The sequence below is a fragment of the Panthera onca genome, chromosome D1 (assembly GCF_046562875.1).
Source record: "Panthera onca isolate mPanOnc1 chromosome D1, mPanOnc1 haplotype 2, whole genome shotgun sequence".
NCBI classification, from domain to species: domain Eukaryota; kingdom Metazoa; phylum Chordata; class Mammalia; order Carnivora; family Felidae; genus Panthera; species Panthera onca.
The window spans coordinates 12,084,440-12,096,403 of record NC_138348.1 but is presented as its reverse complement, the minus strand read 5'-3'; the positions used below and the strand labels follow the sequence as shown (position 1 = coordinate 12,096,403).

Sequence of the window (11,964 nt, the reverse complement as noted above, 5' to 3'; positions counted from 1 at the left end):
CTGCCAGTTAACATTTGGGTAAACTTGGACAAATTACACAACCTTGTTGAGCCTAAGTTACCTCATAAAAGAAATGAGCATGAAGGCTAATTGTTTTGTCTTGCGTGCGCTTCAGGTTTGAAGAACACAAGATTGCCATCATTGAAACAATCCGCAGAGCCATTTACACATTTCCACCTCACTCTACTCTCTTTTCCATTTAACACTCTGTTCCTTTACTTCTCATCACTACAGGGCATCCTGTGATTCCCCACCGACGTTCATGGGGCACAACACAGAAGTGACTGAGTTCATCCTTCTAGGATGTACAGATGCTCCAGAATGTCTTTATGATATTCCCCCTCGTCTACCTCTTCACTCTAGTTGGAAATCGGGGGCGGGGGGGACTGTGCTGATTCTGTTGGGCTCTTGTCTCCACACTCTCATGTGCTTTTTCCTCAGTGACCTGTCTCTCAGGGATTTTTGTTACAGACCCAAGATCATGGCAGGATTTCTTATAGGAAACAAGGTCATCTCCTACAATGCATGTGCTGCTCAGATGTCCTTTTTTTGCAGTCTTCGCCACTGTGGGAAGTTACCTCTTGGCTTCAATGGCCTATGACCGCTACGCCGCAGTGTGCAAATCCCTGCCATCACATCACCACCATGACTACTCACTGATGTGAGTGCTTGTCTGGCCACAGGCTGCTATGTCTGTGGTGTTCTAAATGCCTCTGTAAATATTGGAGATACCTCCAGTCTCTCTTTCCATATGTCCAATGTGGTTCGTCATTTTTTTCTGCAATATTTCAGCAGTCAACAGTTCTGTCTTGCGCTGATAAGTACATCAGTGAGTTGGTGTTTGTCTATATAACTGGCTTCCTTTTTTTCTCTCATGGTTATCTTTATTTTCTATCTGTTTATATTTATCACCATCTTGAAGATGCAATCAGTTCTGGGGTATCAAAAGGCTTTGTCCACCTACGTTTCCCACCTCTCTAGTGTCCATCTTCAATGGTACAGTCACCTTCATGCATATACAGCCCAGCTCCAGGAATCCTATGGACACACACAAAAAAAGCATTTATTATATGTATCTCCAAATTAAAACATAAACTCCATGTAAGCAGTAGCTTTGTCTGCTTTGTTCATAACTCTACCCTCCATAGCTAAATGAGGTTCTGGATCATAGGAAATATCAGTAAATATTTGTTAAATGAATGAATGATAAATGAAGCTTTAAGTTCAATCATATCAATATATTGGATACTTGGATCATGAATATTTATAATTCATCATTCATGAAATAAACCATCTACATAGAATTATAGAACATTTAGAGTCATGACTAGTGTCCTTTTTTGCTGAAATATTTTTATTTACATTCTCACTCAGTGCTTTTAATCCCCATTTATGGTTACAATGATTTTCTGGAAACGACACTGTCATTCCATAGGAACGACATCTCGCTGATTAGCAAATAGCACATCAAATAGATTCTATTTAGTAAATCATAAAAGGACATAAAGTACAAAACTATTTTAAAGTTTAATATCTCATCCAGTTTGGAAAATCACTTTATACACACTGGCTATGCAGTCAATTCCAATGATTCTAACTATCCATAGAGAATGGAAACATAATAGTACTTACGGATAGTAAGCCCAATCTACATTCAATATCCTAGCATCACAGTGTTCTTGTGTTTTATTTTGATCCTTAGGAGAGATCAATTCTATAACAAAATTCCCTGTGGGAATGTGCATTGTTTCCTTTTCTGCCTCGACACATTTGGAGGTACTCATACTCACAGTATGCGTAAGACTGTACTTGAATGTGCTAAGATGGTCATGCTGACACTTAGCATGGGCAGGGTGTTAGAACATAAACATTTCCTTCTGGCTCTAGATCTATGATGATGGTGATGTATCTTCTGCTGGAACCATTTAAGAAAAATTACTTTTATCTGATAAAGGGCTAGCATCCAAAATCTATAAAGAACCTATCAAACTCAACACCCAAAAAATAAATAATCCAGTCAAGACGTCGAACAGAAGACATGAACAGACATTTTTCCAAAGAAGACATCCAGATGGCCAACAGACACATGAAAATATGTTCAACATCACTCATCAACAGGGAAATGCAAAAAACCACGATGAGGCAGAAACCAACTGCCAGCAGAGTTGCGGTGGACCTTCTACAGATTTCACCAGTTCTACCCCACAGGTATTTGTGTTCATATACGCCAGCTGCCTAAATCCTTCCCTCTTCCCTCTTCCCTCTACCCCTGCCCTGTGCTCAAGTCTGGGATCCACATCAGCAGCCAGCCCAGGTCTGTGCATCTGCAAGAGTGAGAGACACCAGACTAGACCCCTGCGGCCGACCCCCACTGCCATGCACTTGTACCTCAGAAAGGATCTCCATGCTCTTGGTTCCCCTCCTAGCAGGAGAGAATGTTTACCTCTTACTCAATGTTTGTTAGTGTTGCTGTGGATATTACTGCCCTTCTTTACTGTGCTGACACAGCCTTTATTTTACACAGAAACATTGTCCCTAGTTCTCAGAGACGGCACCCTTTGTGGCGATCCTGACCTACACTAGGTATAGTATACCCCTTGTGATCTCATCCCAGGACATTGTCCTGATCCACTCCCATGAGTAGAGGGTTTTATTCTCTTTTCTTATATCAGTTCCCGTGAATTTTATCAGCATCTAAGGACAGCAGTGACTTAAGCTGTTATTCTGTGGAAAGGTAAGGAAGAGGAATCTGGGTGGACTTTTTTCTGTGATGGCTGCTTTCCTTTCTCCTGGGCCAGCCCCAAGAGAGCAGTGCTCTCAGAAATCTCACCCTGCCCCCAGTCCTTCTTGTAAACACTGAGAGAGGTCTGTAGAGCAGAGCATGTACATGAGTGCAAATCTTTAGTTATTAATTTTAAATTTTTGATGGATCCTTCTATCAGTAACCATAGAACCTAAGAGCATCTGTCACAGGTAGGCTAGCACTCTCATCCCATCTCTTTGCCTATCTTTTATTATATTTGGCGTTAGATAGCTGCCTTGTGAGCTCAGCTCTCTAATGAGTTTAATAAAAAGCATAAAATTGCAGAAAGCCTGGTTATTTTTTGTAAGGATGGTACTAATGCTGATTCCAGATTGATGCATTCTAGGTCAGTGCTCAAAATTCACTTCTTGATAATGTAGGACATCTTTAAGAATAATCAAAACTTGGCATTACCTTCCTTAGTAATTCTACATGGTCACCAATACAGAAAGAACAATAAATCCTTCAAGAAATCCTTCAATAAAGCCTTCAAGAAGTCTCACGCAACATTGCTTTCAACAATTATTCTCAATTATAATGATATTGAAAAGACATATTCATTCATATTCATTCATCTGTTAATGAATATATTAAGTCAACAAAGTATTTATTGAGTTCCAACTCAATAAGACACAACTCAGCCTCTGCGTTAGATTCTGATTATACACAGAAGAACAAAAGAGATATGGTTTCTGCATGAGTACATTTTGGTTGGATGGGGGAGAGACATCAAACTCACAGAGAAATATATAATTACAGATTTTAGTATGTATTCTGAAATATAGACCAATGTACACAGAGAGGGCATAAGAAAGGAAGCTGATGTTAAATAGGGCTGGAGAAACACTTCCAGAATGGTAGAGGGAGGGCCTCTGAAAATCTGCCCCTTCATAAAAGCAAAGACAACACAGGCAAGAGGTTTCCCCAAACTTTCAAAGCTCTAGAAATAAACCAAAGGCTTGCAACAATCCAAAGCGTGTTTACTCAAGAAGAATGGCTGAGTCTAGATAATAATAGCGAGCTTTCTGGCATCTTCACTGCCCTACTTCCCGATTCTGTGTTAGCTTTGAAAACCAGCAGAACCACAGGAGCTGAGAAAAACGTCAGCCTGACAGCAACTGGAGAAAGAAGAATGTGTCTGGAGTCCCTTAAATGGCCCCAAACCCCAAGAAATGTCACTATTAAATTACAGTGGCCCCCAAACTCAAGAAATGTCACTATTCCACCTGTCTGGCAGCTTTCTAGAAAAGCTCCATTCACAATTTTTTTTAAAAAATTTTTTAACGTTTTATTTATTTTTGAGACAGGGAGAGACAGAGCATGAACAGGGGAGGGTCAGAGAGAGGAAGACACAGAATCCGAAACAGGCTCCAGGCTCCGAGCTGTCAGCACAGAGCCCGACGCGGGGCTCGAACTCAGGGACCGCGAGATCATGACCTGAGCCGAGGTCGGGCACTTAACCGACTGAGCCACCCAGGCGCCCCTCCATTCCCAATTTTAATCTTTATTTCACCTGACACAGTTCACCCTGTAAGAAAAGCCTTATTCCTAGAGCGTTTGTAAAAACATTGAGAAGCGATTGTTCACCAATATAATTTCCTAAGATGGCAGCACCGTTTGAGGCCAAGCAATCACCTGACCATACTCTTAAAGCAGATTTTTAGGGAGGGGGGCCTGGGTGGCTCAATTGGTTAAGAGTCTGACTTTGGCTCAGTCATGATCTTGTAGTTCATGCGTTCCAGCCCCACACCGGGCTCTCTGCTGTCAGCACTGAGCCGGCTTCAGATCCTGTCTCCCTCTCTCTCTGCCCCTCCCCCACTTGCACCCTCTCAAAAATAAACATTAAAAAAGAATAGTGATTTTTGGGGAAATGAGAAATCCATAGTGGGCTTTGAAATACTCCAGTATATGTGTGGGGATCACAAAATATCGTGTACATGTGCAAGACTGTTTGCAGGCACAGAAAGACCTGAGAAAGACATAATCTTTCACTGGAAATTCTGCACAGGAAGAAGTGCAAATTAAGGCAGATTTTTAAATCACCAGAGCATTGAAAAGATGCTCCAACACAAACATACAGAACCCCTGTTCGAGGCTTGGAAGAATTAATGGAAAAATCTGTCCAATCATTAGTTGACCACTCAGCTAAGTGAGGAGAAACTCCAGTGGCTATGCACAACAAAAAGTACAGAATTAACATAAGCAATCTAGGAAAATCACTAAACAAACAAACAGCATTACCAAAAACAGTAAGTCCTAGAGGGTGGCAGTGGGGAGACCTGATTTTGAGAACATTCTACATTTTAGTACTTAAAATGCCCATACTTTAATAGCAAAAAAAAAAAATGTATCACACAAAGAAGGAAGCATGACTAATACCAAGGTTGGACTTAATAGAAAAAGATTTATGTGGACAAAGAACTAAAGGAAACCACGTTAAAAGAATTAAAAAAGTATGAGAACAATGTCTCACCAAATAGGGAGTATCAATACAGATATAGAAATTACTTTTAATAACACAAATAGAAATTCTTGAGTTGAAAAGAAAGATAAATAAACTATAAAGTTCAATAAATGGATCAGCAGCAGATGGGAACTGGCAGAAAAAAAAAGATCAGTAAACTTTAAGACAGATCAGTTGAGCACTCCAACTTGAAAAACAGAAATTTTTTAAAACATTTTTTTCTTAAGTTTATTTATTTTTGAGAGAGAGACAGACAGAGTATGAGTGGGACGGGCATAGAGAGAAAGAGACACAGAATCTGAAGCAGGCTCCAGGCTCTGAGCCATCAGCACAGAGCCCAGTGCGGGCTTGAACCCACAGACCGCAAGATCATGACCTGAGCCAAAGCCAGACGCCCAAGCAATAGAGCCACACAAGCACCCCTAGAAATTTTTTTTAATGAAGAAAAAATAAACAGTCCCAAAGAACAGTGGGATACTGCAAGTGTACCAACATACGCCAACTGAGACACTCAAAAGGAGAGACAGGAGCAGAAAGAATATTTGAAAAAACAATGAGCCAAAACTCCCCAAATCTGTGGAAAGGAATGGACGTACATATAGATCCAGAATTTTTGACATAGTGAGACTCAAAATTTTAGCAGATTTGTATATTAACACATTCATAGCATTACACACAAATAAGTTATTAATACTATTGTAATTCTTGGTGCTTAAATTTTAAATATCAAATGTTATATTTTTATTTAAGTGAATAAAAATATGCCTTGTCATCGTTTTCTTTTTCCTGTATTGTTATGTGTTTTCTCTATTAAACCACCATAAAAATGTATTATTTTTAGATAGGACTCATTAATATGGAAATTTGGCTAGGAAAATAAATGCCCATGTGAAGGTATATATTTTCATAGAAACAAGAACAAACAAAGAATTGATAATACTTCTACATTCAAGGAACTTTGGAAGTATTTTCATACAGTTTACTTTTTTCAAATATAAAACATACTGCTTTTTCATGTGTAGAAAGATAAAGTAAAAATAATTTTTAAAAACCAAGCATATACATACATGTACACACACACACACACCCATATTTCCATTAAGTGAACTATTTATGTTAAGAATGTGTTCTGAGACACCAAAATAATTGCTTTAAATTCTACTATGCCAATAGACTTATCTCATGAATGTCTTAAATAATTTCTCCTTCTGTGGGTGTGTGGATTTCATGAGTTTCTCATGAATTATTTATGTGTATGCCTGTGCTTATACATACATGTGAGTATACATGTTCATGTGGGAGTGTGGATGAATATGCTTATTAAGAAGAATTTTTAGGGGTGCCTGGGTGGTTAAGTGTCTGACTCTTGACTTCAGGTCAGGTCATGATCTCACAGTCTGTAAGTTCAAGCCCTGCATTGGGCTCTGCACTGACAGTGTGGAACCTGCTTGGGATTCTCTCTCTCCCTCTCTCTCTGCCCCTTCCCAGCTTGCTCTCTCTCTCTCTCTCAAAATAAATTTTTAAAAAAGAAAAAAAAGAAGAATTTTTAAAATAATAACATTTATTGGTAATTCTTCTTAACCTATTCTTAGGTATCATATTTTTTAAGACTTTGGCTTTGTAAACTCAATCGATAGCTTGGAAAATTACTATAACAAATTAGAAATTTGTGGGCTGGACAAGCATTTTCTCTAAATAGATCTGAGGTGGATGAAAGTGCCTTATTGTTGATTCTTTATAATTAAAATATGAATCCTACAGAAGACTTTGCCTTCCCTATGGCCTTTTTAAAGGCACTCTTGACCTCTTTGTTCCTCAAGCTGTAGACCACAGGATTTAGCATGGGGATGACCATGGTATAGAACACGGATGCCACTTTGTCTGTGTCCATGGAATGGTTGGCGCTGGGCTGTAAGTACATGAAGGTGCCGGTCCCGTAGAAGATGGACACTGTGGTGAGGTGGGAGGCGCAGGTGGAAAAGGCCTTCTGGCGTCCTTCAGATGAGCGCATCCTCAGAATAGTGATAAATATAAACAGGTAGGAGATCAAGATGACCAAAACAGAAAAGAGATTATTCATGCCCACCACCAAAAAAATAACCATCTCACTGATGTAGTTGTCTGAACATGAGAGAGCCAGAAGAGGAGGAGCATCACAGAAAAAGTGATCAACCACCCTGGCTCTACAGAAGGAGAGCCTGAAAATATTCCCAGTGTGGATGGACGCATTCAGGAAACCACAAATGTAGCAGCCCATGACCAGACTAGCACACATAACTGTCGTCATGGTGGTGGTGTAATGCAGGGGTCTGCACACTGCTACGTAGCGGTCATAGGCCATTGAGGCCAAGAGGAAACTTTCTACAGTGATAAAGGCTACAAAGAAAAAGAACTGGGTGACACAAGCATCATAGGAGATGACCCCGTCTCCTGTAAGTGATCCAGCCATGACCTTGGGAGTGATAGCAGTAGAGTAACCAAAGTCCACCAGAGACAGGTGACTGAGGAAAAGGTACATGGGAGTGTGGAGACGAGAGTCCAAGAGAATCAGCACCATCATCCCCAGGTTCCCGATCAGAGTGACAAGATAAATGAGGGCGAAGATTAAGAAGAGAGGAATCTGCAGTTTCGGGTCATTGGTTAACCCCACAAGAATGAACTCAGTCACCTCAGTGCTGTTCTCCATGGGGATCAGTTGGGAATTATATGGCTGCCCTGTAGCAAGGAGAAAAATCGAATCAGAATTATAAATGGAGAGGACTCCGATGAAATCAGTCAGCATGTTCACTCTGTGCCTTATTTCAGTATTGCAAGAACTTGCTTCCAAGACTCTCTAAAACTAAAGCGTGGTTGTGACAACAAAATGCAATCTTTTTTTTTCAATTTTTTAACATTTATTTTTGAGAGAGAGAGAGAGAGAGAGAGAGAGAGAGAGCGCATGAGCGGGGGAGGGGCAGAGAGAGCGAGGGAGACACAGAATCAGAAGCAGGCTCCAGGCTCTGAGCTGTCAGCACAGAGCCCTATGTGGGGCTCGAACCCACAAACCGTGACATCATGACCTGAGCTGAAATCGGTCGCTTAACCAACTGAGCCACCCAGGCGCCCCCAAAATGCAATCTTAAATTATTATACAAGATGTCAGAGAAAGGATTTGGAGATAACGCATCCCATTCTCTTCGTAGAGAACTGAATTAAGGTAAAAAGAAGAAAAGAAAGGGCATATACAATGCCACCGGATTTATTGCTAAATGGAACAACACAGACTCCCAAGTCAAAGCTTACAAAACAAACACAAATTATTCTTTGTATTAAACTAGAATAGCTTAAGAAAATTAATGTGAAATTGAGTTAATTTTACTTCAAATAACTTTTTTTGTCTTGTCCATTGGGTCAAGAACACTGTGATATGATAGTAAAAGATAGTTCAATAAAACATACCCTTAGTCGAAAATGGTCTTCGTACAGTATAGTACACATTATGTATAATTCACCACGTGGTGGAAAGAGAGTCAAAATTTATGTACAAGGAATTAAAAACATCTAGGAGCACCTGGGTGGCTCAATCGGTTGAGTGTCCAATTCTTGATTTTGGCTCAGGTCATGATCTCGTGGTAGTGAGATCAAGCACCGCATCAAGCTCTGTGCTGGGCATAGAGCCTACTTAAGATTTTCTCTCCCTCAGCCCCTTTCCTGCTCACGCTCTCTCTCTCTCTGTCTCTAAAATAAATAAATAAATAAATAAATAGCATTAAAAACATCTAGAAAATAAGTTTTTAACTTTCGTTACATTAATAATGTTTTTAACTTTTGTGTTCAGATATCCCTGATATGGGGCCATGTTAAGACCATGCTAAAAGGTTGCAAATCCCACCTCTACCATGTGGAGAATTTATGGACTTGGATAGTGTACAACATCACTGGATATTGGTTATCAAAATGGGCTGATAATGCAAAATGGAACAATGTAAGTTGTTAGATATTCTGATTTGGACAGAGTGCTTGATCTTATGTCTGTATGGAGAGGTAGATAATATAATATGGGGCTTACACAGAAGGGTGAAATCAAAAGCTTGATATAATTACTTAGGTCATTTGTTTTCCTCCCAAACTCCTTCTATTCTCCTGTCATATACCCACCTCCAATTTTTCACGCCAAGATATCTCTCTATTTACGAGTGGCCATTCCAGCTGTTCCAGTAAGAATCTACTTATTTCCTGAGTCACCTTGAGTATTAACTAATGTGTCCAGGTCTTAGTTTCCCCATCTATAAAATAGGGCTAATATTGCCTGCCACTTAATAAGCATTCAATAAATGTAGCCATTCTTGGAAAATTCAAGGTGTAGGTGAATTTTCCTTTTGTTCCCTTCTCACCACCTGAAAACGCTTGGAGGCAGCCATCACCAATAAGAACAATACAAATCTTGATACATTGTCACCTTTATGAACTGTGAAAGTGCATTCTGAAGCCCACATAAAATCTAATACTTGAATCTCCGCTTATTTTTCTAAATCCAGAATCCTTCCAAAATGGAGTCTGAAAATTTCACCCATTCAAAAATTTCAGCGAAAGAGTTTAGAGATGAAAAATCCTTAAGAGATTAATTCTTATTGCAGCAATTAGATATTTGATCCAGTGATACATTTTATTCAATAATTTTTGTTGAATGGCTTCTGTAAGCAAGAGACTGTCAAAAATACTGGAAATAAATGTGAAAATAGCAATTTCTATTTTGGAAAGTGAGGCAGATAAAAAATAAAATGAATAGGGGAAAATATATAGGTGTGGAATCAAAAAAATGGAGTAGAGGATAGGTAAAGTTAGAAATAGGAGGGTACAATTTTAAATATGATGGTCTGAGAGATCCTCACCCATAAAATGATATCTTTGAGCAAATACATTGAAGGAAGCGGGGGAGCAAGTCCTGAGTATATTTGGGGAAAAAGCATTAACATTTGCTGTTGCAAATACATGTATGAAGAATTGAACATGCCAAGATTGTTCCAGGGGCAGCAACAAAACCAATAAGGTTGCAGTGGGAAGGAAATTTGGGGTGAGAGAAGTACAGTGGGGAGGAGCCATAATGACCTCATACAATGCATTAAGTTATTAAGCTTTTATTTTGAGTGAGATTGGAAAACATTACAGGATTTAGAGAAACGGGAGGCATAATCTGACTTCTTTTTTAAAAAGGTCACTCTAGTAGACCTGTTGGTAATTGAATTTAGCAGGATAAGGATGAAAGGTGCTGGAAAAATTAGGAGGCCATTGTAATATCATAGGTAAAAGATGATGATTTGTCTGGACCAAGATGGTAGTGAAAGAGATAATGAGAAATTATCCACTTTGGCCTATATTTCAAAAGTACAGCTGACTGAATTTCCTGATAAATTGAGAAAGGGACATGAGAGAAAGAGAGGGGTCAACGTTGACTCCCAAGTTTTGTATAGTGATACACAAAATAGGGTAAAGGAAACGCGTGTTTGGGGAAAGAGGGAAATAGATAATTTCATTGAGTCTGAAATACTTTTGGCCATCCAAGTAGAGTGTTGCATAAATAATTGGATATGTAATCCGAGCTTAGAGGAGAGACTGGCTGTCTCAGATTATATTAATTTGAACGATGCTGATAATCTGTAATGGTTCAACACGCAGATGTTAAGTGCACACCATCAAAGAAAAGAGTCTAGACAGACAGAAATTAGAGTGTTATAATGTTTACAAGGTTGAAAAGATTGTGAGATTCAGTGGTAAAGGGGATATGGGAGAGAAAACAACTGCCCCGGGACACTGGTTTTGGTCAGACCAAGTAGGCAAAGAGACTTTCAGGAGAGAGGTTAAGAATGTATTGAGTTGTGTTGAAGACTGACTATAAATGCCAGAGGGCACAGTGTAATGATTTCAGGAGTTGGGCAGGAGTGTGAGCCAAGGGGATATGCAGAGATGTATGGACATTATTTTGTAGGAATTGAGGGCTTATATGACAATCCTCAGCTTTGTGATCAGTGACATGGCTAAATAAAATAATGAGATTCGTCCGATGGTTCTCCAGGTAGGGAAGGGGTTGGGAAGACTTTTTTTTTAAGCTTATTTATTTATTTTGAGAGAGAGAGCAGGTGCAAGTAAGGAAGGAACAGAGAGAGGTCAGAGAGAATCCCAAGCAGACTCCACACTGTCAGCATGAGCCCGATGCAGGGCTCAATCCCATGACCTAAGCTGAAACCAAAGTTGGACACTCAACCCACTAAGCCACCCAGGCACCCCCAAAAAGGTGATTTTGACAGGTCAGAGTCAAGACAGGCAGAGTTCGCTCCCGCTACTAATGGTGACAGGGCCACTTATACAGAGCAGGGTAACAGGATATCTTCTTGGTTCCTTAAAAAACTGCTCACTTGGGGGCACCTGGGTGGCTCAGTCAGTTGAGCGTCTGACTTCAGCTCAGGTCATGATCTCGTGGTCCATGAGTTCCAGCCCCACATCAGGCTCACTGCTGTCAGTGAAGAGCCCACTTCAGATCCTCTGTCCCCCCCTCTCTCTCTCCCCCTCCCCCACTTGTAGTCTCTCAAAAATAAATAAAACATTAAAAAAAACACTCACTTGAATCATTAGCGCAGATACAGATTTCCCAAATTCTGGAAAAACAACAGTATGCTAAGGAATCATTTCAAAACTTTTTACTAACGTTCTTTTCTACATG

General features: G+C 39.8%; 1 protein-coding gene and 1 pseudogene across 1 annotated transcript; one reads left to right on the top strand and one right to left on the bottom strand.

Moving 5' to 3' along the window:
* Nucleotides 1-262: 262 nt before the first annotated feature.
* Nucleotides 263-1,094, top strand: LOC144612879 (olfactory receptor 5B2-like; annotated as a pseudogene).
* A 5,914-nt stretch (nucleotides 1,095-7,008) lies between these two features.
* LOC132662562 (olfactory receptor 5B12-like) lies at nucleotides 7,009-7,956 on the bottom strand. Its single transcript, XM_060608020.2, has one exon. It carries the CDS (start codon nucleotides 7,951-7,953, stop codon nucleotides 7,009-7,011), a length of 945 nt encoding a protein of 314 aa, XP_060464003.2. The 5' UTR covers nucleotides 7,954-7,956.
* Between the last annotated feature and the right edge of the window lie 4,008 nt (nucleotides 7,957-11,964).